The sequence below is a fragment of the Fusarium coffeatum genome (genome assembly GCF_003316985.1).
Source record: "Fusarium coffeatum strain FIESC_28 chromosome Unknown BRIP53273_contig_59, whole genome shotgun sequence".
NCBI lineage: Eukaryota > Fungi > Ascomycota > Sordariomycetes > Hypocreales > Nectriaceae > Fusarium > Fusarium coffeatum.
The window spans coordinates 130,429-158,407 of record NW_022157855.1 but is presented as its reverse complement, the minus strand read 5'-3'; the positions used below and the strand labels follow the sequence as shown (position 1 = coordinate 158,407).

Here is a 27,979-nt window from a genome sequence, read left to right as displayed (position 1 = left end):
GCTATGAGAGGACTGACTCTATGGCCGATACTTCTCATTGCTATCTCTGTGTGTGACTTGGTTCATGCTAAAAGTTACAGACTGCAAGATGTTCCCAAATGTGCTGTCAGTCTACCAGTTGCATCAAATGAGATCCTCATTTTTCTAACGTCACTAGATCAATTGTCTCGACAAGTCCTTCGATGAACCGACATTCTCCGATGCCAATATCAACCGCCTGTGCAACGTGACGGCGATTAGCGATGAGGTGCTTGCCTGTGTCAGAGCGGATTGCAGGGTGAAGGATCTTTTGGGTAAGGATAGTCATGGTCAAAACGCGATGCATTCAGTTGTCGCAGGGGTGCAAAGCTAACGACGCGTCACGGCCAGAATACATGAGAACAGAGCGTGTAGCTTGCAATAGAGCAGACATCGACAACGACCACACCATCAGGGCCATCAACTTTTTTATTCTTGGCGCGATACTCGTCGCAGTTGGTATAAGAATATGGACAAAGGTCTACCGATTCACGAAATGGGGTATAGATGATTATTTAATTATCCCTGCGGCAGTGAGTGGGACTCTGCTTGCTATGGACCGTTGGCTTATCGGAACATCCAGACTCTAACAGCTGTACAAACAATATGCATGATCCTCAGTAAGTTACGATGTATCTCTAGATATTCGTACTCTTCGATAACTGACGAAATCGTTCTTCAGTGACATGGAATGGCCTGGGACACGATATCTGGACAATAAGTGAAGAAACAACAACCAAATTCTTCATAGTAAGATTACCCATATCAGATTGCGCAGTCGATACTAAATGATGTAGTATCTTCTTGTCGTTGAGTTTACGTACGTTCTCAGCCTATGTCTAATCAAACTCTCGATCCTCTTCTTCTTCCTCCGCATCTTTCCCGACCCGACATTTATCACAATCATCAGATGGACGATTGGGTTTACTATTCTCACATCAACAATCATTCTGATTCTTGCATGCCTCCAAAGTGCCCCCACCGAACCGTCACAAGAGGGCTGGGATGGTTATCCGGATTCAGGACCGCATTTGGACATTCAAGCCTTGATCCTTTCTCATGCTGGTATCAACGTTGCATTGGACGTCTGGATGTTTATTCTCCCGTTAACTCAGCTGTATAACCTTGGTTTGAAAGCGAGAAAAAAGATTGGAATCATGCTCATGTTTAGCGTGGGAATATTGTAAGTATTGATCCATCGTACTTGATGCTTGGAAGAACTAACCAATATTAGTCTTATCGCAGTCAGCTGCATCCGTATACCGGCCCTGCTAGATTTCAATAAAACCTTGAATGCGACTGGTAAGATCCTTCACTTGAACCCAATCCCTGGAACTTGAATCTGACACGGATGTCTATGAAGCCGATTCACAGGGAATCATCGTCTGGTCCAACATCGAAACCGGTGTCGGTATTCTCGTTGCTTGCATGCCTCACACCCAGCCACTTCTACACGCCGCCAAAACGAAGATAAAATGGTTAAATATTTTGCCAAGTACCTCCAGTAGTGCAAAAGGAATATTCGTCGACAGGTCTCTGGTCCCGATCAAAGTGACAGCGATTGATGGGACTGCAACAAGACCAGAAGAGCTGATTCTGTATGATAGAGGGGGTTTGTTAAGTGCGGATAGACCAGAGAGCGCAAAGAAAGCGAGTCACAGATCAGATGGAGTGGAGACAGTCTAGCAATGAACAGTTATACCCAGGTTGCAATAAATGATTAAATCATTTCTCAGGTCTTGCTTGTTTGATAGTAGCCCATCTACAATACAGCCGATCATTCCCATGACACGCGCGCCCAGATGGGTAACAGAAGAATTGTCCTATAAGGCTTAGGCTTCCATAATAAAGTAGACTAACTGCTAGTCTAAGTTAGCATAAACTGACCAATTTATTTCCTCTCTTATGCCTCCAGGGGCTAATTCTTCCGACACCCTGAGGGCGCTCTCACTGCAACTTCAACCCTGTTCACTGCAAGTTTACCTAGTCCTAACCAAGCCTGTCGCCACATGGGATGGATCTTGCGCTGAGGTAGCAATGGGTGGTCAGTAGCACCAAGACAAGCACCAAAAATAGCTACAACACCATCCAGAACACAGAATCCTACAAGAACATCTTATTCCTGAATCGGTATTGAGATGCTGTCTTAGAAGAGCATATCGTATATGCAGAGCGACGGTCAAAGCCCCGTTTGCACTGCCCGGGCATAAGCGGGGCTGACACACGTTCGGTCCTCATCGACAAACCTCCATGTAAGACTCTCTTAAGTCTCCTCACCCACTTTGTGATGTAGTTCAACTTTATTTAATATAACCATTACTCGAAGCGTCTGACTCAATTCGAAAGAAATTATTTCGCGATTCTGACTGAATTAACGGGCAATGGTTGAACTTGGTGGCAGTAAAAGCGAGGAGATGGAGAATCTTCGACGGGAGCTTGAGATTACAAAAGCCGAGAAGGCCAAGTATGAAAACCTGTTGAACCAGAGCTTGGAAAGAGAACGCAAGTTCAGACAAGCCCTCGAAAAAGAGACAGATCTCAAAGAAGAGTATCAAGAGCTCTATAAACGAAACGAAGAACTCCTGAGCGCACGCTCCATTACGGAGCAACAAACAAATTCGCTGGATAACAAGTTCTTTATTGATAAGATGACATTCCTGCGACAAGATATTAGGCATTTTGCCCACCAATACTTCAGCAGCTGGGCACCGAAGGCCAAGCTCTCACCCGTGTCGGTCCAGGAGATGGCCGGATTACTCAATTTGGAACCTTTCGCTGTACTGGGTTCAAACCCTTCTGCGACTGTCCGCGCATATATATGGAGATTACTAGCACGAAAAGTCTTTGGGAGATTCGTTTGGGCGGAACCTTCTGAAGCCATGCACGAGCTCACTGAGTATCTAAGTATGTATGGCGAGTTACTCTGCTTAATATCATTGACTGACATCTGACCAGGGCCATCCAAGTCATCCGCTTCTGCTCCGGAGCGAGACAGACAACGCCAGTTCGATCTATGGAAAGCCAAGACAAGTACATTATTGCAAACCACTAGAGGTACACGCGAGGATAAAACCGGGGACATGGCTCAGAGTGATAGTATTAACCAGCTAATGAACACTTTGGTGGGACTTGTTGGAAGTGGTGTGAGAAGGATAGAGCTTATCAAGCCAGTTAACATGATTTGGGCATATGCTGTGGAGTTTGACATGCTCATGCATACACAAGACTCTGGGTTGGAGTTATACTATGGGGGTAATCTGTCGAGTCCAACGAAGACTGACGATAGTATAATGGAACTGGATTCGGAGAGCGAGGCGCTTCCAAACGGAGCCCCCGTAAGCTTGGTATTCGAGCCCGCTTTGAGAAGAATGGACGATAGTGGGTTAGGCCAAGAAGTCTATCTGCTCAAGATGGTGGTTACATGTCATGTCAAGGAGTCGGACACTCAGAAAGAGGGCCTCAAACAGGGACAAACTAAAGGTTTGGGAGAACTGAAGAGGACTGGCAGTCATTGGGGGTCGGTGAAACGTTTGATGAAGCGTCCAAGCTCGAACGGTAGATAGTTCCTATTTTACATAGTGAAGGGAATAATATTAGGAACAAAAATGTTTGAGTTTCTCTCTCGTAGCTGGATCAAGGTATGCCTTGCCAACAGCTAGCTTATGATGCTGGCTAATGGTAATATGCAGATATATATTATTAGTCTAAACTTAGGGCAGTAAAAAAACGACCATGAAACCAAGAAAAATAGCTACCCTCGCGGTTATCTACTTTAGTACAAATTGTCGTACGTTAAAGGATGTTTGTGTTTGTGACCTCCAGTCCTCCACTGCCTTTCCGAACATGTAACCAGCAACATAGCACTCTCCGACAAAATAAAATGTATTGCGACCAACAGGTCGCAAGACATAAGGAACTTGGCCTCCTGCAACAACACAAACTACATCGTCCTTCCGAAGAAGTTCAGGGCCAAGTCCCAGCAAGCGACCAGTCGCCGTGAATAACTGTCGATCATCGCACACATTTCCCATAGCCTGTCTGTATCTAACAGCGTCTTGATCGTGAGGCACTATGTTCTTGAAGATATCGCGCCTCCACTTTTGAAACGATTCGGTATGCCTCAACATCACAGCTTGATCTCTTAAAATATTGCCGTACCAATCTTGACCAGCTGTCAGGACTAGAGGTAACTGCTCGACATCGCTATAGGTGCTCACATTTTGATACAGCCAATCATCAAGCTTTACGTTATGCGCTTTCAGTTGCTTATGCCCAACCTCTGGATCGTTACCGTTCACTTGAGGTAACGCGTAGTGAAACGATGTGATCGACCCGAGAATAAATCCCCGAAGGATTAAACGTCGCTTGTTCGTTTCCCAGATAAGTTTGGCTGAATCTTCCGGGTTCCAGCCAGCTGATGCATCAAACTTCATGTCAGCTCTATGAGAGCCACTGATACTTCTGATCGGCTTCACATGCCACTGTGGTATCCATGTAGGATAGTCAGGGTAGAACAGTGTTGTGTGACGGACAGCAGAGAGGATCTCTAGGGGATTCTCGTGAGTATGGAAAACCCAGTAAAAGACGCGGCTGTATAACCCTTCTGGTAGTAAGTGATAGTTTGGGGATATATACTCGCGTCCTGGTCCTGTGTGTTGACTCGGAAGGCCGAGAATGGCGTATATTCGATCAAGCCGTTCTGACACGTCGAACCTCCGCGTTAGTCGAAGTAGGTCCAAAAACGACATAGAATCGCCCCGAAACTCGGGTGAAGGCATTCGGTACATGAGATAAGCATTCATCAGACCGGTTCTAGCATTTATGCTTCCTCCGAAAGGGCTAGTGGACTCCCCTGACGCCTCAATGCGAGTAAACATTGACATCAAGCTTTGGTTGTTCCGAATCAAGGTCGTTGCGAGCCCTAACAGAGTCCACGATATCTCGGCGTCTCCCCATCGAATGACCGCATTGCGGGAGGATACCAGCTCTTGGACCACCCATAACCGCTTCCAATAACCACTTTGAAAGATCGAAACAATTCTACCCATGTTTTTCTCATTCATAATATCGGGATAAATGCTGTCGGCAGTGGAAGAGGCGTCTGTACCTTCACAGGAGCTTTTCTGAGCATCAAACCATACCGTAGTAAACACCTTGATAGCTTCGAAGCACTTGCCAGCGTGAACATAGTCCTTGCCAACAAATCCAACAACTCTGGCCGCTTGAGAGTAGATCCGTTGCATTATGGTGACTTGTTGAAGGCGTTCCGCATGGTTCGCTTGGTTAATGCAGATAGCATCAGCCCAGACTATCCTAGCTTGTCGTTCGAGTCGAAGATGCAGTAGAATACTTCGTAGATACGCATTGATAGATAACACTTGGCCTTCGAAATGTATGAACGCCTTCTGACCATCACCCTCGCTCCACTGTTATGAAATAGCTTCAAATGGAAGGTTTGGTGTGTCCAAGTCCAAGATCTTGAAGGAGGCCACCAGAGCATCGTCATTTGTTCCAGGTTGGATTGCGAGGACACGGATATGTGAACGGGATGGCAACGGTATGTAAATCTGTGATCGGCTAAACATATACCGAAGAGGGTCGCTAAAACACCCCAAGATACTTGTGTTGGTGGGGACTTTGACGGGTTGTCGAGCGACTGTATTGGGCGCTGTTTCATCGGATTGACCGTTCAAAGGCCTACTCATATCACGGTCAACTTTGTCTTCCAAAGCTCTCAGAGTGTCGGGGGTTTGCATTTTATGCGACGTAGCTGTGGTTTCTCCTAAGGATGTATGCATTTCGAACGAGGAATCAAATTGAGCGATTGGCATATGCGCGTGGTGTTCGGGAGTAAGATCATTTCTGATAAGATTGGCGCAATTCATTGCTCCTTCAATGTCTAGGGCATAGGGTTAGCCGACAGCTAACAAATGTGTATAAAGGCTATCTCTGCATACCTGGATCCTGAGCTGTGGGTTGATCTACGTTGAGAGCCTGTACAGAAACGGTACCTGCCCCATCACCGCCATGATCCTGCGCCGTGGATCTATCGGTGTGAGTTGGCCTGGAAATCGAGGTATAGCCGCCGGTTTCGCCATGAGGAATCGTAATTTTGGGACGGCGAGTAGCCTTGTTAGTGTTGACGGCCCGGCGAACTGAAGCGGCGACAACGACCCCAGCAAAGAGCATTGCTATATCGCATGAGCCTTCCCAATTCTCCGCAAGACCACAAAGAATTGTACTTACCATTTATGGAACCCTCTGTTGCCTCAAGAAATACAGACTGGGAGACCCGATCGCGGCCATTGGTATCAGAACGCAAATTCCTGAGGTCCATATCTTCACTCCCTCCAAATTCGCTATGGGTACTTTCAGTGTCAGGAATATCGGACCTCTCGAGACTTTTACCTGAGTCTGTTCCATCTGAGATGGACATCTGGGTCGCTGTTTATTCAGTGTGGAAGAGAAGCGGTGAGATGTTCGATTTGATACGCTAGGTAAGCTGAGACACGAAATTACAATGCACTGCAATTTCAAACCCCCTAACCCCCCGACTGAATACACTGCAAATTTAGCCCTGAACGAGGCTTGTACTCGTCCATATGCTTTTGATCTGATGAGGCTAGCTTCCGCTTCGGTGATGATTGGCCGTCAGCAAAACACGGAGGCGCGGAGCAAGGATGGATGCTGTTCCATCCTTACAAGAATGGATCATCTCTAGTCCGGCGTTGTGCCGGGGATTTAAAAGAACGCGTCATACTTGCAGATATGCCATTGAAGCCTAATTTATACTCTGTCATTCAGTGTATATTTTCAAGCCTCCAAGGTTAAAAGGCAGACCGTGGAAATACAATATTGCTTTTCCATCAAGTATCGAAAGCCCAGTAGTCATGCCACATCGATTAGTAACAAAACCTCTTTAGTTGAACTCTCACAGCAGGATCAAGGCATGCCTCCGCAACAGCAAGTTCATACTGCTTCAAGGAAATGCTGTACTGCTTTACCCCGTATACAGTAGCACCCACCGCAAAGGCTATGCTGACTAGAGTGACCAAACCCAGGACAACTGTGATCCAGAAAGCAGATATCTGAAGCATGTTGCTCCCACCTTTGTCAAGCCTCAGCTGATGTAGTCCAACCGCAGGTTGGCGCAAGATGTAACCGAGATCTTCGATCCTATCTCGCCAAAAGGTGTAATCATCCAGATCCAGCTTTCTGGGCCTATTACAAAAGCCGAGGCCATAGAATAACTTCTTTTCCTTGTCCAAGAACCGCTTGGTAGCATCATCCTGAAAGGGAAACAGGAGATTTAGCGTATCGATTGCCTCTGCAACGATATCCTCAGGTATTATAGCATTGTCAGGAAAACGGAGGTGGTTGAAAAGATGGATCTTGTGCTCGTAAACTGTGATCTCTTTGTACTTCCAATCAATGGCGAGATGATCAGAAAGATCATGAGTCCAGTTAATAGCGTAACCATAGTTGCTAGCAAGGTTCTCTGCAGTCAGATGTGGACTGATATGACTATCAGAGGGACGGCGATTACCTGTACTTGGACAGGCCTTGAAATGTGAGTAGACTAGCTCCTGCAAAGGTTGCCCGTCTTGCCATGGAAGGAGATCTTGACGACCGATCTCGGATGCGCCAAGGTTCATTGTTGACCATAGACGAATCGCAAAATCGATAGATCTTTGCAGCTGGTCTTGATTGTCAAGTGAAGATGGAAGTCCTCCGCGTACCACCTTCAGTATCTGCTGTTTTGATGTGGTGCGAACGGATTTAACCAATTGTATGATCTTGCCAATATCTTCTGCCGTGAAGAATGTATGACTATCACGATTGTCTTGAAGCGTCTGTAACTGATCTCCGAAATATCTTAATAGAACAGAATAGTGTTTCTGAATATTTGACACATTGATTGACACATCTGGCCAGATAGCTGTAAAAAGTACCTGGCTGTCGGGGCAGGGCGAACTTGCCCCAGTCATGTTGGTTCTAAGTAGGTAGCCAAGAGAGTCAAACAAGGAATTCAGAAGACTGTGTAAGATAAGTGCTGAGAAGGGAAGGTAAATTCAAGCAGAGCTGGGTGGGTAAAAGATTAATCAATCACCCTTTAACACTGAGGCTGACAAAATAAAGTTGTCTAGATGCTCATCTAAACTGGCATAAGACGACTTAACCTATTTCGGTCCTTGTGCTTATGATAGTCAATTCTTCTGATATCCTAAGGCAAGACTCGGCTCAGACTTGGTATTGTTATTGTGATTTCTTGTAAATGCTGTGCGCCCTTGGAAGCGCCACAACAACTTTGTTATTACCTGGCGCCTTCCGATTTGGTAGTGAGTTAGTTTCATTGTGTGTATACTATCAAGGACTGCGTTAGCGCTGACGCAATTCATTCCCTCGCTATGAAGCCAGGCGTATTGAGTATATTCATTCACCAATCAATTTTGCGTCTCGCTTTATGACACCACTTTTGAGGCCAGCAATGGTCTGCACATTTACCAACCCACTCTATAGAAACCCTTTGACAAACTTGTGGCCAGCCACGGCTTGTCTCTAGTCTTCTTCCCATCAATTTCCCTACTGGTCTCTGTCCATTCAATACCAGATGACCTTTTCTATTTGGCGGCTCTCTTGAAGAGAAGAGAAATGAAAGCCAGGCCAGACACAATGCTGAGACCAGAATGAACATATTATCTATCATTTGGATCGCACAAAGCCTCGTCTCATACTGCTTCCCAGGAAGCCCATTTTCCTCACACAATGTTTGGCCAGATACGCGAAGATGAGGTACAGACATCTCCAGCAGACAGGCCATGCTCAAATGAACTTGTTAGTTATTCGAGCACCCAGCCAGAGATCGGAATCAAGGGTAACCTGATTACGCTTGCTCTGAACTGCACTCATGCTGCTGCAACAGTCATGGACAAGCTCTCCATACCCCAGCCGGAAGCCTTACATCAGAAGATGAACAAGCTGTTTGAGAAGTCCTCACCAGGACTCCCTGATGATCCGACCCTACTTTGTACTGAAACCCATGAGTACAGCGTTCCAAGTCCAGATTTCATGTATCAATTTAGAGGTTCCTCTGATCTCTATGTTGGCTTGGAAGACAAGGTACGCCCGCACCAGATACACATCGACCGCTGGGAGCAACAAGTGCGCCCCCGGCTATGTACAGACATCAAGGAGTTTGAGAAGAAGATGAGAAGTAGCAGAACATTTCGAAGTCGAGGCGGGTTGTCGATATCCCCGGAACTTCGAATGTCTGGCCGCGTGGAAGCTTCCAACAAGGTGAAGCTATCACCTTGTATCTGGATTTTGTATGGTCATGAAAGATGGAGAAAGAGTGTCCAGAAGTTTGTGAACGAGCTTGAGTGGCTCTTCCTAGAAGACTTCGGAGAAGCCGAAGTTCATTTCGGCGGCCCAAGACTCTCCGCTTTGGAGAGCTCCTCCGGGGTACTGGGACTAGACTTCGACGCGGACCACATGTATCATCTCGATGGAAACACCACGCTATACTTACATGTTGAGGAGCCCAAGGGGGTCTCAGCATGCGGATTGATTTGTTGTGCCACTATCATGCGAGATGGAAATATAACGAGCCAGCGGCTTTCTCGAATAGGAGGCATTCTTCACGTCAATGGTAAAGGATTTGGCGTGACTACTGCTCATGGAATGTTGGAATGGTTCGTGGACGATGATGTGGATAGCCAAACTGGCGACATATCATCCGATGACGAGTCATTAGATTGTTCTCTCTCATCGGACGAAGAAGATGAGGGGACGATATCAGAAACATATCGAAAGGAGGGTACCAGAACTGGACCGAGACTTCATGAGCCTGATACAGCTACAAGCATCAACAGAGTTCACCGATGGACCCAGGTTTCAGCGCTTGGCTTGACTAGCTTTCTCCAAACCCGTTACTTTATGTCATCTGAAATGGGCGTAATGATTCAGCAAGAACTTCTACCAAATCCTCAAGTTCATGGACTGTCGGATGAAGCAGCTCTCGGCTCCGACTTCTCGCTCTGGAGTGTCCAGCACACTAAGACTCTACAGAATGCATACACAACGGAAACCTGTCATAATATTACTATCAACGCCCTGGGACACAACGTTCCTGAGGGACCAGTCCAGTTACTGCTTGGCAACGATGACCTGCGGCAAGGGTTTCTTCTCCCAGGAACCATGTCGTTTTTCATTCACGGGACTCAATTCAAGACTCGGAAAATCAGAATTACACAGCCGCTAGGTACATTATAGAGCCCTTTGCCACCCGAACTAATGGATGATTGACTGTCTAAATAGGGCAAGGTTGCTCGGGCACCTGGGTCGTCCGTGATAGGCAACTGCAAGGGGTCATCGTAGCATCGTATGATCATGAGCCGTATGTACAAATGGTTAACACAGAAGACCTACTGTTCAACATCAAGTCGGCTTCCTCCCATACCACTCAAATCCAACTTCCTAGACACGAACCGGTGCCCAACAACATTGACTTACCAAGCCGACCGCTTAAAGCGGAATTAAAGCCAAAAACGCACGCACCGGCCTTAAAAAGTTTAACAACAAGCGAAGGGGAATGGAAGGGGAACTGGAGAGGAGAGTTGGAACTTCTGAAAAGACTGAAGCGCGAATTGTTGAAATGGCCAGTAGCAAATGGCTATCACACTACTCTGTCGAAGGGAAGCCCGGACTTCACGGTCCACAATGATGCAACGAATAATGTTCCTACCAGTTCTGGGTCAAAAGTCCGCGACTACGGGATATCACACTTGGAGTTGGAACAGTGGCCTCCAGTAATTCATGATGGCATCAGCGGTGGATACCTGAATAACGTCAAGCTTCGAGATCTGAACGCGCAAACTCTTATTGAGCGCTTCATGATGACTTTCGGGACTCAGTCACGACGACGAGAACAAGCCTGGTTTCTGTCGACCTTAATGCCAACAGATACACCAAGAGATTTCGACGAAACTAACTGGAAAGTTCCAGAGAGAATTGTCGGCCAAATATTTGATCTTCATAGTAGGGGACACAAAGTCTCATCTCATGGAGGTCTCACCACGGGGCAACTGTATTTGAAGCTACGAGACGAGGTAGGACGCCTTCAGGGGATTCCAGGCCACAAGCGAACATACTAATGTTACCAATAGCAGTCCGAACCGTTCACGGGTATCGATGGAAATGCCAGTACCAGTACCACAGAACAAGGCACAATCCTTGCAAACCGGCGATTGACGTAAGAGAAACCTGGACCGAGTAACGTATTGTCCCAATACTAACAGATTAATAGGTTTATCAGAAATCTCGACAGTTACTCTATGGCTGCGCTGATGCTAACAGCACGCCAAGGACAAAGCGATGGTTTGGGCGAAGCCCTATATCTACACATGGCTTTCAAACCACTCATCATCATCAGTACAACGGTAAGTACTTATCAAAGTATATTCTAAATCCGGCTACTGTACTTACGGTCTGTAGGCAGATATATCGCATACCTTTGAACTTTCTGTTCATCTACCTTTATATTCCTGGCGGAATACATCCAAACCTCCACGAGACTTCCGACTGAAAGCAGATGGATCCCCAGTCAGAGCTGTCATCAAGCTGGGAAACGAGGAAGAACACCTAGATCGGCCAAGATCTAGACAGGGTGACTATCTGTGCGAGGCACATATTTCACTGTTTCTTAAGGTCAAAAGTGACAAGACATGGATAGGCTACTGCTTCCAGGATACATATCATCATCCACACTTTGATGATGCTGCTCTACTCGGAGGTTGGGAAAACAAGCTCAACCTGAACGATTTACATGATGTCTATCCTTTGCAACATGACATCATGGAGTGTTTGCAAATTGAACTTGAGAGAAAGCTAGAAGCTTTTGAAAGTGAATGGGAGACTACAGTCAGCTCTATTGCCCGGAGAGTCGGGGAATATGTAAGATAAAGTTCACAAGGGTCTTTCATAGCTAACCAAGAACTGCACGATAGACCGGCAAGATCGACACCGATGGGGATATTGGAGAAACTTCCCGTTGGCTTACTTCGACTGGGCATATCGTCAAGAAGCTCGCCAACTCTCTTCAAGAGACAATAAATTGCTGGGATCGCTATCCTTATAAGGATCGGTGTGAGAGCCCGGCCGAGAAACGAATCCGTCTCCGCATCAATCGAACGGTTTCACGTTTACGAATCTCACATACAAGGCTCAAAAAACTAGACCCCGAGTGCAACATTTACATTCAACGCGTAAGTCCTTCCAACCTTCTCGTAGAGCTTAAATGATAACTGGAGTAGTTCGTATCAACTATGCAAACCAGAAGCGCAGAACGAACCCAGGCTGCAACGGATCTCTTACTTCATGTTAGTACCTTACCCTATCAGTATCGTAATGTCATTGTTACTAATATCACCACTTCAAGGTAATTTCCCCTATAACTGTGGCTGCAGCTTTACTATCAATACAAGAGAAAGCTATGCCTGGTAGATTCGGTCTTGAGGTGCTGTTATTTACCGTCCCAGCTGCACTTCTTACATTTATCGTCTATCGTTTCTCCCAAGACGGATTCCAAGCACTAAGGAAGCAGTACATAATAAGAAAACAGGGACTTAGCCGAATTCTGTACGGATAGTATTCATAAAGTAGTAGTTGCCTCAAAGTTTCAGTTTCACCTGGAATATACATATGCCTTTTTGAATAGATTCCAGTATAGAAGTGATTTCATCCATGAATAGCTTGTTGGGCAAGGTTCTGAAGTTGCTTTGCTTGATTTAGTCTTCGTTTAGGTCATCGGATCAGTGCTATCCTTTCGCTGTGGCCTTCTCTTCGCCCAAGGTTGATGTTCAAGACAACTTTGTACTTCGCTTTTTTGGCTCTTGCAGCCTGTAGCACCCGGCTTAAATCACCCATCTTGTTCTTGGATGTCTCGAAAAAATAATTTTAAAGTGAGATTGAGCGGGCGTTTGCGAGATTTGTAGTCTCTATCAGCTAAGTAACGTTGTAGGCGAGCCACGGTCAATGTTGGTTCTTCGCGCTTATTTCCAGCTTGCATACAAACGAACGAGTAGCACTGCAGCATTCATGCGCTGGCTCCACTGGGTGTTTCTATTTTTATTACACCACTTTTTACAAAAGTTTCTGTTGATTTGTCTATATCTTGATAAAGAATAGTCTTACATCAATCGCTAGATTTATCGTAAACTATTGTACACAAGCCAAGAGGGAAGAATGTGGGAGAATCGCCAGAAGTAGTTAGTACGAAGCTAGTAATCCTCCGAAGATTACTATGCACAGCCTCACTGGGCTGTTTTCTCTGTCTCTTTATCAATAGGTGTTCACTGAACAAATGTGTCAACTCGATACGGGTTACCCCGCGAAACCTGAAGCAAATATCCCATAATCCACCCTCAATCATTTGAGCTATTTAACAGCTCGAGAACAACGCCAGTCTTTCCAAATGCCGCGTTTCGAATATGCCTCGTTGCGGCCTCTGGATCTTCGGCTTCTGGAACTGCATCCTGGACTAGCGGGAGATGTACTTGCTGGCACCATCACTCACAAGTATTTCTCTGTGGAGGGAGATGAGATACCGCAATTTAAAGCCCTTTCCTACCACTGGGGCGATCAAAGTGACCCAGTCTCTATTTCTCTGTCGACATGCCAATCGCTAGAAGACCCTTCCTCGGATGTGGAATCGGGAAGCCTTGATATCGGGCGCAACCTAGCATTAGTGCTCCAGGCCCTTCGACGTCAGGATAAGAGACGCGTCCTCTGGTGTGATTCTATCTGCATCAATCAGCGAGACCTTCCAGAGCGAGCTGCTCAAGTGCAGTGCATGAAGGATATATACCGCTATGCTAAAAGCGTGGTAGTATGGCTGGGCCCTGAGGCATCCTGGAGCACCATGGCTATGGAGACTGTACGCTGGGCTGGAGAGCAAATTGAATCAGCAACTATGGATTATATCCACGGCAAACACGTTTTCACGTGCAGGGTTACAGCTGACAAACGTATTCTGAAGACTGCTGACCCTCTGCCATTGGGTGGAGCCCAGTGGCTAGCTATTGAAAAACTGGTTGCATTGGACTGGCATAAGCGTCTGTGGACTTTTCAGGAGATTATTTTGGCAAACCAGAAGGCATGCATTGTGAAGCTAGGAAAGGAGGAGATGTCATGGGCCGTCTATAAAGACTCCTTGAGCTTTATACTGTTCGGTAAACCTCTCCCACATGACTGTTTCCTAGATGAAACATCCTTTAGCTTAAATGCAGATATGATGGCAAGTAAAGCTTTGGGTTGCGTGGAAGTTAAGGGTAAGAACAATTGGATCGAGATGATAGGTGTCAGCCGAGAATATGAATGCTCCAACCCACGAGACAGAATTTATGCTCTGCAAGGATTGGTAGCGCCTTATCTCGCCCTGGCAATCACGCCAGACTATACAAAGTCTGCCAAAGATGTCCTCATATCTATCTGCCTTCAACACATCGAAACACAAAAGAATCTCGAATTTCTACATCATTGCAACGCGGCCGCGAGACCGAGCTGGGTTGCTGATTTGGATAGACCTCTCAGCTCGCTAGTCATCGACTGCCATGTCGCGCCATTCTCTACGCCCTCGGCGTATCTAATTGAGCCTGGAGTACTAGAGACAGGGGGGATATCATGCGATGAATTAGACTGCGACCCAATCCTATTACCTCAAAAGGTGATCTCACAGACGGACATTGAGTACCGGCAGCAATTTGTAGACATGGTCAACGCTTTCACCAGCCACAATTCCCATCAAGACGACAATCATCTTGATAGACTAACAATGGCGCTAACCTACGGGGCCGTGAGGGATTATAGTCTGCAGAAGCTTCGAGTCCTCAACGAAATGTCGTTTCATTCTTTACAGGATTGGAGATGGAAGATTCGTCGCTGGTTAAATGGCACGAGCGATGCAGTTGAGGATCTGGAAGATTTCCGGCTGAATGATTGACACTTCATATCATCGGTACCAACAGGGAACACAGCGATAGGCATTGCTAAGACCCAAAACGAGCATTTCGTCCGGGTACCCCCCCCCAAAGCCGCAGGGGTGATATCATAGCCGTGTTGCTCGGGCTACGCTCACCGATAGTTTTGAGACCTCTCTTTAGCTGGATATCTTGTTATAGGGGCCTGCTATAAACCTGGCCTGTCCCGTGGGAATGCCCTTCTTGGAAACGACCTTGATGGTTGGAAGCCAATCTGAGATTCACACTGCTACACAACTGCCTTTTACAAAGAAGGTCAACCTCTTCGGGGGACTGATCCCCGGCTGGACAATGTTACTCTTGAGAATGAATATGCGCAGAACATAGGTTCGAGTGGTTTACCGTGTTGGAGAAAGGTAGGGCCACCCCTTGAAGCGACAGACCCACGTATGTCAGAGGAGGCACTGAAGAAGAGAGGCGTTCCGGTTGAGGGGTTTGGGTTAGTTTAGGATAACCTATGCAACATTTACTTTAGGGCTTTAGGTATCTCGCTTATGGTCTTAACATATGTCACCAAAGTACAAAGTCCACATTCTCTCTCAACCCTTGGCCGCTTGCACATCCTCCACAATCTTCTCAAAGGTTGGTTCACTATCATACTCCTTGGTCCAAATTGTCGAAGCATCCTCAACAAGTTTAACTTTGTACTTGGCAGGTTGAGTGGATGTGGTCATGGTCTCCATGTGCCACTTGCCGCCAGTTGATGACTTGGTGTCGCCGTGAATGCGGCGCCAGGTCCCGGCAGGCGTCCAGTTGCCTGTCATTTTCTTGGGGTCAAGATTGTTGACATAGTCTGAGACCTTCTGCTTTTTACCCTGAAGATCATGTCAGGAACAGTGGAGAAGATTGAGTTTGGGGGACCCTTTTGTTGTAGGGACGACAAGTGACCGTAATTTTAACCTCAGAGAGCCTACGAGATGAACCACTTTCCACATCTTATGCAAGGTTAGGCTAGCACTTAGGCCAATTTATCTTAGTAGCCTGTCCTTCCTAAGATAACTCCTTTGTTCCGCAATAGAGAGAAGAGAGATGGCGACCTACCATGATGAAGATTGAGCTGAGAACTTTCTAAGGTAGATGAACCTTGATTGAAGGATCTTAGTCGCTAGTGTGGTGTGCGTCAGGATCACATTTGAGTAAAACCCGGAATTGTTCTCATTAATAAACCTTCTCCGCGATCATTCACATGTCAAGGCCCGCGGCCTCATATGAAGCAGTGACTGCCGATGACCGTAGATGAAAGATCAGCTTTCAATATTGTATGCAGCTTATGATCTGATGTTATGAATTAACATCATAAGGCGTTTGGCCACCAATAATGTGACAATTATGGCGCAATATTGGCCGCCACATGTATGATGAGGGAGGATGTATGTAACTTGGCTGCGAATCTTTTCTTGACTAAGGTCATGCAGAAGCCTCACTTTTTTTTGATGTCACCCCATCATGTGAGGCGTTTGTTATGACATGTCAGTGTTAGGTAATAGAGAAGATTACTTGTTGGAAGAGCTGTTTGTTCCAAAGTTTAGGGCGTCATTAATGTCTAAGCTAAGCGCCGGTCTGAGTGACTTTATTATTGCGCCGCTTAGGCTCACGACGATTAACTATATTGGCACCTTGACACCTCGTATTAGATGAAAAATGAATGTCAGCGGATCAAACCTCTGGTAAGCCCCACCATCACTTGACCTCGCAAGTTGGTTACACAGCATCGACGTTTCTGGGTTTGTCATGCCTGACATATCAGGCGACAACTCAGAATTAAGCTCCTTGATTGTGCGGCTTGAAAACTGACCTTCAAAAAACTCAGATAGAAGATCCTAGATTTCGGTTTTGTGAGCCCATAACAACCAAACTCAAACAATCAACAAAGACGACTTTCTCCAATGGTGGAACTAAATACGGAGGCGTCTGGTGTCGCCGAAATCATATATCCGACGGGACATAATATCCGCCTGGCTATCAATTCCGTTGACAATGAGAATACGAAACTGCAAGTTGACATTAAGCGACAAACGAGCCCGTGGACATTGTCCTGCAGCATGGTGGTCACGATCGAGGGATCTTCTCCCAGCCTCGAAACAGGTGACGAAGCTTTCTTGAAAATGTTTGATCGGAGAGGTGCGCAACAGATCCGTCAAGACAATGGTATTGATGTATGGAGTGAAGATATCGAGCAAGAATTTGGGAGAAACCTGAGCTCTGGAAAGATCGAAGAGTTTCTGGAAAAGCTACGAACTGTACCAGACTTTCAGGACGAGACAGAGGAGGATTGGGATGCCGCTGAGAATGAGGCTTTTCTCACCGCTGAAATGCGGAAGTGCTTTGATGCGGAAGTTGCGACATATTCTCGTCTGCAGAAGTTTCAGGGGATATTTATTCCTCATCTCTTGGCTGTTGTCGCTCTCGACACCGATCTACCCAATGTGGAACTCAGTCCACAACAGCGAGACATCTATCGACCGAAAGGTGTTCTATTACAATATCTTTCAGGGTTCTCACTAACAACCCTGGCCGACAACGCACCAAAAGAATCATGGCAAGGCATCGTTGATCAAGCCATCCAAATAGTCCACGTACTCGACGATCACGAGATTCTTAACGCCGACGTCCGCCCTGACAACTTCATCATTGTCCCAAAAGACGATAAGTATGATGTCTTCATGATAGACTTTGGACAATGCAGGTTTCGGAGGGAGGATGAATCTGACGAACAGTGGGGAAGGGTCAAGTGGATACAGGATGAAGAAGGTGCTGTGGGCTATGTGATGAGGATGACTTTGAGAAAGGTTGGGTTTGAGCTTCGCTATGAGCCTTCGGAGAGGTACCTGGCCTGGGCTCCTGGGGAGGATGACTAGATGTAAAGGTCATTTTGTTAAGTAGCACTAAAGTCTGTTAACATTAACGACGACTGTTGGCATTACTATGGAGCAATAGTTAACACTAGCGCTATTAGCAGGGCTGACTTGGCGCAAGGCACGGCGGAGTTTCGGGGCATTTGCCACATAGAGAAAATCACAAGGGTGCGGATGGATCCCTGGAAACAATTCCCAATTTGTATTCTCGGACACGTGCGTGCTTCGAAATACGAGAAATCCTATTGCTTACGGCAATGTAATTGCCCGCACTTTGCATGTTGAACACTTCAGACACCCATCCATCGCAGCTCACCATGGCTGATACCTCAACCTCGCTTGCGGTCCTCGGCATTGCTGCCATTGTGACACTATGGTACTTTACATCGTCTACCAAGGGCGAAAAAAAGCTGGCCAGGTTGGCCCTCATCGGTGATCTTCACAGCTCGCCCATTGAGAAGCCTCTACTAAGATGGGACGCCTGGGCCAAAGAAAAAGGCGCCATCGCGACGCCAAAACTCTTTGGAATCTTGCCGATGGTCATTCTAAATACAGCTGATGCATCGACAGAGCTGCTGAGCAGAAGAGGTAAATGGTACAGCAATCGCCCCAGTTCAGTCAGCATGGAGATGATCTCGGGTGCGGGGAAGGGCCAGTCGCGCTTTACCGTGATGCATGATATGGATGCTGTATGATAGCCACGAATGATACTATAGAATCAAAGACTAACTGTGAATAGCATCTAAAGCTTCATCAGCGAATCTTGTCACCATCACTTGGTGTCATCGCTGCACCACGCTATCAGCCGGTCATGGAACTCGAAGCAAAGCAGCTCCTCAGAGATCTTCTTCAGTTATCCGACAGCAAATCCTCAGTTGTTTCCAGCGCAGATATTTACCCTCTCCTCGAGCGTACGCAATCAAGCGTCATTCTTGCTCTCCACTACGGTTTCCGCGTTCCAACTGTTGATGACCCTCTTTTCCACAGAATTATGGAGACGCAGGCTAAAGCTACCCACGTTGCAGCCAACCCTGGTCTCCCCGACATCTTTCCCTTTTTGCGTCACCTCCCAGCATTCATTTCACCCTGGCACAAAGCTGCCGATAAGATATTTCAAGAACAGAAGGAGGTTTACTTATATCTCCTGGAACTTGGTGATAAGAGCCTTGGATGGAATGCTACGAAGCAAGCACGTGCTGCCGCGGCAAAGTACTCCAAAGAACCTGTTCCAGACATCGATCTCGCTTACAATCTTGCAACGAGCGTCCAGGGTGGTATGGAGACCAGCCCCCGGGCTCTCCTCTGGCTCTTCGCTGCTGCCGTGGCTGCCAACAAGGACTTCATCAAGCGCGCCCAGGCCGAATTGGACGCTGTGATAGGACGTGATCGACTACCTCGCTTCTCAGATCGATCTTCGCTGGCTTACATCGACGCCATTGTTGCTGAGCTTATGCGTTGGAGGCCTGTTTCACCTGGAGGTATCCCACGTCGAGCTGATGAACAAGATGACTACCAAGGTATCAAGATTGTGAAGAACGCAACAGTCGTGGCCAACGCATGGTCCATCGGCCGCGATGCAGCAGCTTTTGATCCAACACTCGGTGATCTCGAGGAATTCGTTCCCGAGCGATGGCTCGACGGGGACCAAATGAAGACTTCTCTCCCAATACCTGTGTTTGGTCAAGGTCGAAGGAGCTGTCAGGGAAAGCGGGTGGCCTTGGACGGAGGTTTCGCCAATGTTGCTGCTATGATCTGGGCATTTGACTTTGAAATGATGGAGGAGGTGGACTGTATGGATATGGAAGCCATTTGGGTTATGGTTCAACCGAAACAGTTCACGTTCAAGCTGAAGCCTAGAGGATCGTGGGTGGCGAGTGTGGTTGAGGCTGAATGGGAGAGTGCCGATAAGGACCTTGGTAACATTATGGGTAAGCCAGAGGATCTTGAGGGCTGACGGAATTAATGCGTACATGTAAAGGGTATCATGTACCGATTTGTCCGTTTACACAGTGGTGGATATCCAATATCGATAACATTAGTCAGTCTAATAATGAGAGATCCGTCGGGTTTTGTAACTGTATTGGGTTTAGACCTGCAGGAAGACTGATTGGTGGTCACCAAGTGACCAGTGGGAATAAAACTGCAAAGCCTCTTATTTTACGACACTTATAATCTCACTTCTCGATTCACTTTTCTTTTGCTCTCCTATGTGCTTTTTATCTATTTTATCTTTACATACAAAGCCAAAGTGAAACCAGAGGATTGACAGTGTTTATACTCCTTCGAATTACGACGACGTTCTGAGTGAAATGGAACCCAAATCAAATGACCTAGAGAATGGTCGTTCCTCGTTTTCTCGAGAAAACATTGGAACCGGGGAGAATCCTGTATCCGATGTTGCTTCAATCCCAGCTATAAGAGATGAACCTGTTGACGCGTTCAAGCCTGCGAGTACGCCGCCAGATGGTGGTAGGCAGGCCTGGATGGCTGGTAGGCAAACCGCCCATAATAATATCCTTTCTAGACTAACCGTCGAGCTTCTGATAGTGCTGTCTTGCTTTCTAACCATCATGAATACCTGGTTTGTTGTTCCAAATCACATTGATCTGTTTACCCTGAGCTGACAATTCTGTAAGGGGTGTCATTATCTCCTTCGGCGTTTTCCAAAGCTATTACATCTCGACCCTGCACCGATCACGGTCCGATATCTCCTGGATAGGCTCTATCGCTGTTTTCCTCCTGTTCTTCATGGGCATTATCAGTGGTCGTCTCACAGACGCCGGCTATTTCCACAGTACCACGATTCTTGGGGCGACTCTTGTTGTTTTCGGGACATTCATGACTTCCCTTAGCAGCAGTTATTGGCAGGTCCTCCTCGCCCAAGGAGTATGCACTGGTCTTGGCAATGGGACGCTCCTTACTCCGATGATGACCCTTATCACAACCTACTTTCGAAGACGGCTTCCACTGGTCATGGGAATAGCAGCATGTGGGAGTACGACTGGTGGTCTTATTTACCCTAGTATGGCGAGATCATTGCTTCCAACTATTGGATTTGGGTGGACAATGCGGGCGATCGGCTTTATACAATTGGGGACGTTTGTCGCTGCCTTGGCGTGTGGGAAACCTAGACCAGCGTCTAGACGATCAGCTCCCATTGTGGACTGGTCTGTCTTCCGAGAGGCCGAGTTTACGTTGTACCTTATTGGTGCCTTCCTGGTAAGCCTTTGCCACCTCTGACCCATAGCATGAAGAATGGCTGTCTAACTTTCTTCAGTCCTTCTTAGGTGTTTTCTTCCCGTTCTTCTTTCTCAGCTCCTACGCCCGAGAAAAGCAAGGACTTTCATACACCGACTCATTGAACCTCACACTCGTTCTGAATGGCATCGGCTTCGTAGCAAGACTACTCCCAAGCTTCATAGCTCGGTACGTTGGCACGATGAATGTTTTTACAGCGTTTCTGTTCGCTTCAGCTCTAAGCATGTACACTTGGGTCCCAGTACAAGACACTGCGGGACTTTATGTATGGACCACGTTTTACAGTCTGTCTGTGGGTGGTGTTCAGTCTCTCTTCCTTGCCGTGGTTACCGTTATCAACTCAGATGCGTCCAAGATTGGGGCACGACTGGGCATCATCTCAGCGGCTGTGGGTATTGGAGCTTTACTTGGGTCACCGGTTTCAGGCGTCATTATTTCTGCAGGTGGCGGCTCCTATACTGGGGCTCAAGTCTTTTCAGGTAGCGCTCTGGTTGTTGGAGGCATGTTTGTGTTGGCGTCGCGAGAGGTCAAAAGACGACAGAAACACGCGGACTTCTGGATGAAACTGTAAGTCTATACAGCAAACAGGGTTCCGCAGTCATAGGATTATCATATGTAAGACTGTCAGAGTCCGTCGTCTCTCACTGTGAACATTATTTACGCTTAGGTAGATCATTAGAATAATTATTAAATCCTTCTTTCCATACTTGAATACATTTAGGTTATACTGAATACCATAAAAAGGAAACTTTTATGCTACATGTATTTCTGACTAACATGCCTCGGAACCATGTGCTCATATTCGCGAAGTACATTCCTCCCCTCGGCATCGAGAGAAAGCGACTTGTACGCCGTACCAAGTGGGAATCCTGCTGAGAATCTTCCGTATAGCATGAACTCTTGTCGCATCAAGAAACTCATGCTGTGGAGTATCTTTACGCTCAGTTCATGGCATGACGTACGAATTTGGTCTATAGACACGATAATCTTGAATCCAGACAGTTCAGGAAACCGCAATAGCAGATCTCGGATATTCGTCATGCAAGTAATTTGGAAAGACCACAAATGGGTGAAGGCGTTGGCTATACTCAAACTGGGAAATGACAGAAACTTATCATGACCACCGTCAGCGGGAGCCTCAGTCTGTTGCCAGTACAAAGGTCTTGGTGACTCTGCTTGAAAGGAAGTGGCCCATGACTCGAATCTCATCTTGATCTTCATCAATAGAGTAAGACATTGTTTAGCTGCTATTGCTGCCGCTTCTGTAGGTTCTTCTTTTAAAACATCAATCTTCTCCAAGACCGAGGGTATTGATGCGGCTATGGTAAAAAGGTCTTGCAGTGGGGATGGCTGGTGGTGTTGAAAGGGGCCTGTGGCCCACTCTTCTTCTGCCAAGAACGTAGCCTTACGAGAAACGAAGGCTTCTATTATCTGGTAAATAGGTCAACAAGGGTACGCGATACGAATGAGCTTTTTTACCAAAGTAACTTACCAGCAGTGGTCTTATTCCAATAAAGAACGTGTGCTGAACGCCTGTGCTGAACGAGTCTGGCGAAGAGACTCGAATTAATTCACCCAAACCATGAATATGAACAAGCCAGCTATTGGGGCTCGTCGGTGTGGATACCTATTCATCAAACCGTAGATGATCAATATATGGTCGGTTAAGAAAATCTCATCCCAAGTTCTATTCTTACCTCTAGTAGCGCAATGCACATCACAGCCGCTGTCTGCTCTGCCCTGTAAGATCCTCCTGACAAACGCAGATTGGTTTGCAACAACTGTAAAGCATGTCCGTACGACATTGAGATGGGTCGGGTCAACTGTTCTCCAGTCATATATGAGGTGATGGATAAGGCCAATGCATTCATAGCAGAGGTAAGGCATTCCCCCAGTCTCCCGCTGGACCCAGCAGCTAATTCGGGGAGCGCGGTGACCCAAGAGCCACAGATTCGTGGTGACTGCGGAACTATGTCTGTGATGTCGGCAGAGACCTCCCTGTAAGGAACGTAGTTGCGGATAATTAACGATATTGTTTTCTCCCAGGGGTCTACAAGACATGGGTAGATGGGAGTCGCATCAGAGATGTCGGTCTCGCGACTGCTGGGACTGGTCAAGGATGATGTGCTTGTATATGGTTCAATATGATGAGGAACCCGCTCCAGTGCAGATATTGTCTTTGCCTGCTGTGAGCCTGGCATTGAGTGCCCTTGCACGAAGAGTGCATTGGGGTAGCTACAAGAGCGACCGCTCTTGAGACACTGGGAGCAGGCAGGTTGCTCTCCATCACACTAATTTTGGCCACTCAAGTTAGCAATAAGCCTGGAAACAATGATATGCTATGCGCCACTGGGAATTGTGCATGGAGAGGAGACAACTAACCCGTATTTTCCGTTTTCGACATGTATCACATAGACTTTTCTTGCGGACCTTCATCGTCGGCAAATGACGGCAGACTAGGAAAACGCTTGGCCGAGGCCCACGTATCTTACTCTGCTGGAGAGTGAGAAAAGACAAGCCTAAAAGGGTAACAAAACCCTTGAACTTATGAACTCGGTAGATGACAGAAGTGAGTGTTTGTCATCTGATGGAATTTGTGGGACGCCATATGCCTCGGGTTTTGCCGCCGTTTTCGGCTTAGTGCCTCTCGTCATTACTTCAGAGCTACCATTCGTCAGATTTATAATCACAGTGATTGGGAACAATATTCTGTTTGGTTACCGATATGGCGAAGAGCGCTAGCAAAGTTGCCAAGCAATCTAGATTTTTGTAGAGCCAAACGGCAGTACTGTCAGAATAATGCAAGTTGTAGTCTGTTTCTGTCTTAGTGATTGGATGTATCTGCGATGAGGCGGAAACCAGCGCGCATCCATGATACTAACGTTAAGTCAAGGTACTCGGACTCATCAAGTCTTGCGGTATAAAGAGAGCTCATTGATTCCATCTTCTAGGGCGATCTATTTCTTTAACACCATCTCTAGTTACAACTTTTGTGATTACATCTACCATCAATCATGGCTACTTCTACCTTCAAAAATAAAGTGAGCATCACTCATATCGGGACTGCAACAGCAATTCTCGACATCGACGGCGTTACCTTTCTCACCGACCCCTTCTTCTCTCCTGCGGGCACAGAATGGCCTACTCAATACGGACAAGCTCCACTCAAGGTCCATGACGACCCAGCAGTCAAGATGAACGAGCTGCCCCATATCGACGCCGTTCTTCTTAGTCACGAGAACCATCCCGACAATCTTGATGAACTTGGTCGTCAACTTCTCGATGGCCGTCACGTTGTTACTACCAAGGATGGCGCACGAAACCTCGCTCCACGCCCTAGCGTCCATGGCTTCGCAGACTGGGAAGAGAAGGAGCTTCGCATTGCAGGAAAGCTTTTTCACATAACCGCCACCCCCTGCAAGCACTGGCCAGGACACGAATGTGTTGGGTTTATCGTCCATACTGAAGATTTTGGTGTTGCTTCTGACGGTCGTCCAAACGCCATCTACTTCACAGGGGATACTGTGTACATTGAGGAGCTGGGCAAAATGTCTGACAAGTACCACATCGCTGTGGCTCTTATGAATCTTGGCAAGGCTTCATTTCCTGGAATCAACAGCGAGGGAAAACCAGGCAACCCTGATGACGTTCTTCAGATCACCATGGATGGTCACCAAGCGGCTCGTCTGTTTCGCGAGATCAAGGCTGATGTATTGGTACCTATGCACTATGAATCGTGGGATCATTTCACTCAGCATCAGGAGGGACTGGAGCAAGAGTTCAAGGATGAAGGTGTTCTATCTAGTGTTCGCTGGCTTAAGCCTGGCAAAGCTGTGGTTATCAACCAAGTTGGTACATATTAAGGGCATGTATTTGAACAGTGTTAGAGTGTAGGAATTCTTCTTGGACGATTAGTCTATGACTTAGCTAGGAATTGCAAAGACTTGAGAAGTTATTAGATCTGCCAAATGACGCGCTCCTAACCATTTCATCATGGTGCTCAAGTGCCATGTAGGCTTTCACACTTCCATTGTTTGTTTGATACAGATGCAGATGCCTGCGCCTCGGCTGAGCCCCATGGCTGTGCACAACCAATCAAAGAGGTTGAAAATAACAGTGACCCCAACCAACATCATAAATAGGTAGGTTGCTTACCCCCCGAATCTCAACATTTCATACATCTTGCGTCAAGACAATATGCGTTTGATCAATACTACGACCCTTGAGGTCGAGGAATTCTTTGATGTCTCAATTCCCGAATATGCCATACTATCGCATACCTGGGGCGACGGCGAAGTCTCACTTCAAGATTGGGCCGATCGAAAGAACCGCCGCTTCAAGCCGGGCTTCCAGAAGATCATTTGGGCTTGCACTCAGGCTGTCAAAGATCAACTTGGTTACGTATGGGTAGATACTAACTGCATCGACAAAAGCAGCTCAGCAGAGCTTTCCGAAGCTATCAATTCCATGTTCAAGTGGTATCGCAGATCTGCTGTTTGCTACGTATACCTAGAAGACGTCCCCGCATTGACCTTCGATGAATGCACTATGCCAAATAGTGCCTTTAGACATGCGAGATGGTTTACAAGAGGTTGGACGCTTCAGGAACTTATCGCACCGCCAAATGCTGTTTTCTTCTCCAGCGATTGGACAATGATAGCTACCAAGTTCAAATTGGCGCCTTGTATCACCGAGATTTCAGGAATACCATGGTCTTGTCTCCTCAGAGGCAGACTCTCGAAGTCCCATCCACTGCGGAGATACAGCGTCTCCCAGAGGATGTCATGGGCCTCAGGACGTTCAACAACTCGCATAGAGGATCAAGCCTACTCTTTACTCGGCCTTTTTGACATCTCTATGCCGTTGGTGTACGGCGAAGGTTATGAGGCGTTCACGCGATTACTCGGGCAAATCATCCAAAAGTACGCGGATCAAAGCTTCTTTGCTTCCCTGTTACATTATGCCGACTTTCTTCCTCGCTCGCCCGTGGAGTTCTGTCACTCGCAGACGGTGGTTATTAGCACTTCGCCTCAACCTCAGAGGCACTATCAACCTCCTGACCATTCATATCCATTTAACATGACTAACACCGGGTTGCAAATCACCGTACCTATAGTGCCAACTTTGGTCCCTCACTTCGTCTTCGGTGTGCTTGACTGCTGGGACATCGAAACTGCTAGCACTCGGACGGCACGCAATATCTCACGAATATGGATACCATTACTCCGAAAGGACACTGGTGAAGTACAGCAGTATAACCGTTTGATATGGCCTCGCACTTTCTTGCCAGTGAAGATGCCTCAGGAAGCCAGCATACTGGGTGTTGCTGATGAAGACCGATACGAGGCAACACCTTCCGTTGCATCAGGAAACTATCACGTTTTGACGGAAACCTACACAAAGTCATCTAAAGCCCCTCATCAACGCCACATTGAACTGGTATCAGCACACTTGCAGAAGAACATCCTTATCAAAAAGCCATACGCGACAATGTTATCTATCCCAAAGTGGCCGCACTGTGAGGCTGAGAGCCCTTTCTTACTTTGCTTTCCTCGTGGAACTGCAGACTACCGTCTCTATGGAATATTTCCACGGGAGTTTCCAATTGACCATGTATGGTTAGGAGAACGACCGCCTCGACTGCCGCTGGTCATGCCACGGCCAATAAAGGGCATCGACGAGGGGGTACATGCTAACACAATCTACCGTGTGACAGTCGTCTTCAAGCAACGGAGGTCACGACCCGGAAGGTTCGTCGCCATTTGCCTAACCAATTCTGTCGCGGTAGGTCCTGGGAGGGTCATGCCTAGCTGTAAGATCATCCGCGACTGGTCGCCGTCAAGAGATCAAGAGATTGATGGCATGAATCTGATTGGCTTCAGAGAAGTTGATACGGCAGGCAACACCTTAGTTATGGTGCAGAAGGTCACATGTGATCTCAGGTCAACGTCGGAGGGATACGAGCCACGCTTCATAGGACTGACCCAAGTAGTATTCGATAGATTGAAGTTGATAGATGAACTGTATCCAGTTCCAGAGGAGACTTGGAAAGCATCGAGAGGTATTCTGGACAGCTATGGCCAAGAGTCTTCAGACGAAGACTAACGGCTATGCTGGGAAGCTTCGAGAAAGTCAATGAAGCTTATTCAGACAGTAGATCTCCATGCAAAGTATAGCACATGGAACAGAAGTCTAGTGCAGAGACTACATAAGACGAGTTGCGTTTCACCCCGAGTACAGAATTTAGCAAGGTTCACGTAGTCTCCCACGTGGTTCTAAACAGCGACAGTGCTGTACGCGCGTTACTCGTAGTCATTCCAGTATCGCGTTGTTTTATTTGTGTACTAGTAGGACTTGCTCCCTAAAAGAAGTTGAGCTTGTAATCTTTTCAGTAGCTGCGCTACAATTTAGTGGTAGCATATGCGTCGATGCCCTCGGTTATACCTTTACACAAATGCAACTTAGAAACAAACAACCCCGATGCGTTCGTAGATTGCCACACCGCGAACGAGAAAGATAGGTCCCTGTCTACTGGGCTTCGCTGTCACTAATTCAATAGCCAGAGGGGCTATGATTCTTGTCCAAAGTTTTCACGTCAATTACTCTCATAATGATGTAACACATTTGAAGGATTCTGGCCTGGTAGTTGTACAAAGTTGATATTAGCTATATTTGACGTCATTGCGTCATGTCTGCCCTTCCAAACTATCGGTGTCCTTGCATTGTATTGCCCAACAAAATAGCTTCCTTCCCAGTCATGACATTGCCGACCACGCGATTAGTCGTTGTATTGCTGAGGCTACTTGAGAGAAA

The 27,979-nt window shown here is 46.9% G+C and overlaps 11 protein-coding genes across 11 annotated transcripts; 8 read left to right on the top strand and 3 right to left on the bottom strand.

The window, feature by feature from the left end:
• Positions 1-2,399: 2,399 nt before the first annotated feature.
• On the top strand, positions 2,400-3,581 carry FIESC28_02727 (uncharacterized protein; the record flags this gene model as incomplete). Its single annotated transcript, XM_031156876.1, has 2 exons — positions 2,400-2,922; positions 2,974-3,581. The coding sequence occupies 2 exons, from the start codon at positions 2,400-2,402 to the stop codon at positions 3,579-3,581; spliced, it is 1,131 nt and encodes a 376-aa protein (XP_031019122.1).
• Positions 3,582-3,785: 204 nt separating this feature from the next.
• On the bottom strand, positions 3,786-5,261 carry FIESC28_02726 (uncharacterized protein; the record flags this gene model as incomplete). Its single annotated transcript, XM_031156875.1, has 1 exon — positions 3,786-5,261. The coding sequence occupies one exon, from the start codon at positions 5,259-5,261 to the stop codon at positions 3,786-3,788; it is 1,476 nt and encodes a 491-aa protein (XP_031019121.1).
• A 186-nt stretch (positions 5,262-5,447) lies between these two features.
• FIESC28_02725 (uncharacterized protein) lies at positions 5,448-7,673 on the bottom strand (the record flags this gene model as incomplete). The annotated part of the gene is made up of 5 exons (XM_031156874.1): positions 5,448-5,917; positions 5,976-6,209; positions 6,265-6,454; positions 6,954-7,516; positions 7,565-7,673. 5 exons carry the CDS (start codon positions 7,671-7,673, stop codon positions 5,448-5,450), a joined length of 1,566 nt encoding a protein of 521 aa, XP_031019120.1.
• Positions 7,674-8,784: 1,111 nt separating this feature from the next.
• FIESC28_02724 (uncharacterized protein) lies at positions 8,785-12,458 on the top strand (the record flags this gene model as incomplete). The annotated part of the gene is made up of 7 exons (XM_031156873.1): positions 8,785-10,279; positions 10,336-11,126; positions 11,184-11,269; positions 11,324-11,456; positions 11,512-11,970; positions 12,024-12,281; positions 12,330-12,458. 7 exons carry the CDS (start codon positions 8,785-8,787, stop codon positions 12,456-12,458), a joined length of 3,351 nt encoding a protein of 1,116 aa, XP_031019119.1.
• Positions 12,459-13,489: 1,031 nt separating this feature from the next.
• Positions 13,490-15,016, top strand: FIESC28_02723 (uncharacterized protein; the record flags this gene model as incomplete). The annotated part of the gene is made up of 1 exon (XM_031156872.1): positions 13,490-15,016. The coding sequence occupies one exon, from the start codon at positions 13,490-13,492 to the stop codon at positions 15,014-15,016; it is 1,527 nt and encodes a 508-aa protein (XP_031019118.1).
• A 576-nt stretch (positions 15,017-15,592) lies between these two features.
• Positions 15,593-16,097, bottom strand: FIESC28_02722 (uncharacterized protein; the record flags this gene model as incomplete). Its single annotated transcript, XM_031156871.1, has 2 exons — positions 15,593-15,868; positions 16,095-16,097. The coding sequence occupies 2 exons, from the start codon at positions 16,095-16,097 to the stop codon at positions 15,593-15,595; spliced, it is 279 nt and encodes a 92-aa protein (XP_031019117.1).
• Positions 16,098-17,095: 998 nt separating this feature from the next.
• On the top strand, positions 17,096-17,911 carry FIESC28_02721 (uncharacterized protein; the record flags this gene model as incomplete). Its single annotated transcript, XM_031156870.1, has 1 exon — positions 17,096-17,911. The coding sequence occupies one exon, from the start codon at positions 17,096-17,098 to the stop codon at positions 17,909-17,911; it is 816 nt and encodes a 271-aa protein (XP_031019116.1).
• Positions 17,912-18,225: 314 nt separating this feature from the next.
• On the top strand, positions 18,226-19,862 carry FIESC28_02720 (uncharacterized protein; the record flags this gene model as incomplete). The annotated part of the gene is made up of 2 exons (XM_031156869.1): positions 18,226-18,597; positions 18,648-19,862. 2 exons carry the CDS (start codon positions 18,226-18,228, stop codon positions 19,860-19,862), a joined length of 1,587 nt encoding a protein of 528 aa, XP_031019115.1.
• Positions 19,863-20,478: 616 nt separating this feature from the next.
• On the top strand, positions 20,479-21,816 carry FIESC28_02719 (uncharacterized protein; the record flags this gene model as incomplete). The annotated part of the gene is made up of 5 exons (XM_031156868.1): positions 20,479-20,489; positions 20,545-21,127; positions 21,186-21,334; positions 21,452-21,733; positions 21,795-21,816. 5 exons carry the CDS (start codon positions 20,479-20,481, stop codon positions 21,814-21,816), a joined length of 1,047 nt encoding a protein of 348 aa, XP_031019114.1.
• A 2,364-nt stretch (positions 21,817-24,180) lies between these two features.
• FIESC28_02718 (uncharacterized protein) lies at positions 24,181-25,029 on the top strand (the record flags this gene model as incomplete). The annotated part of the gene is made up of 1 exon (XM_031156867.1): positions 24,181-25,029. The coding sequence occupies one exon, from the start codon at positions 24,181-24,183 to the stop codon at positions 25,027-25,029; it is 849 nt and encodes a 282-aa protein (XP_031019113.1).
• A 334-nt stretch (positions 25,030-25,363) lies between these two features.
• Positions 25,364-27,271, top strand: FIESC28_02717 (uncharacterized protein; the record flags this gene model as incomplete). The annotated part of the gene is made up of 1 exon (XM_031156866.1): positions 25,364-27,271. One exon carries the CDS (start codon positions 25,364-25,366, stop codon positions 27,269-27,271), a length of 1,908 nt encoding a protein of 635 aa, XP_031019112.1.
• Positions 27,272-27,979: the final 708 nt, after the last annotated feature.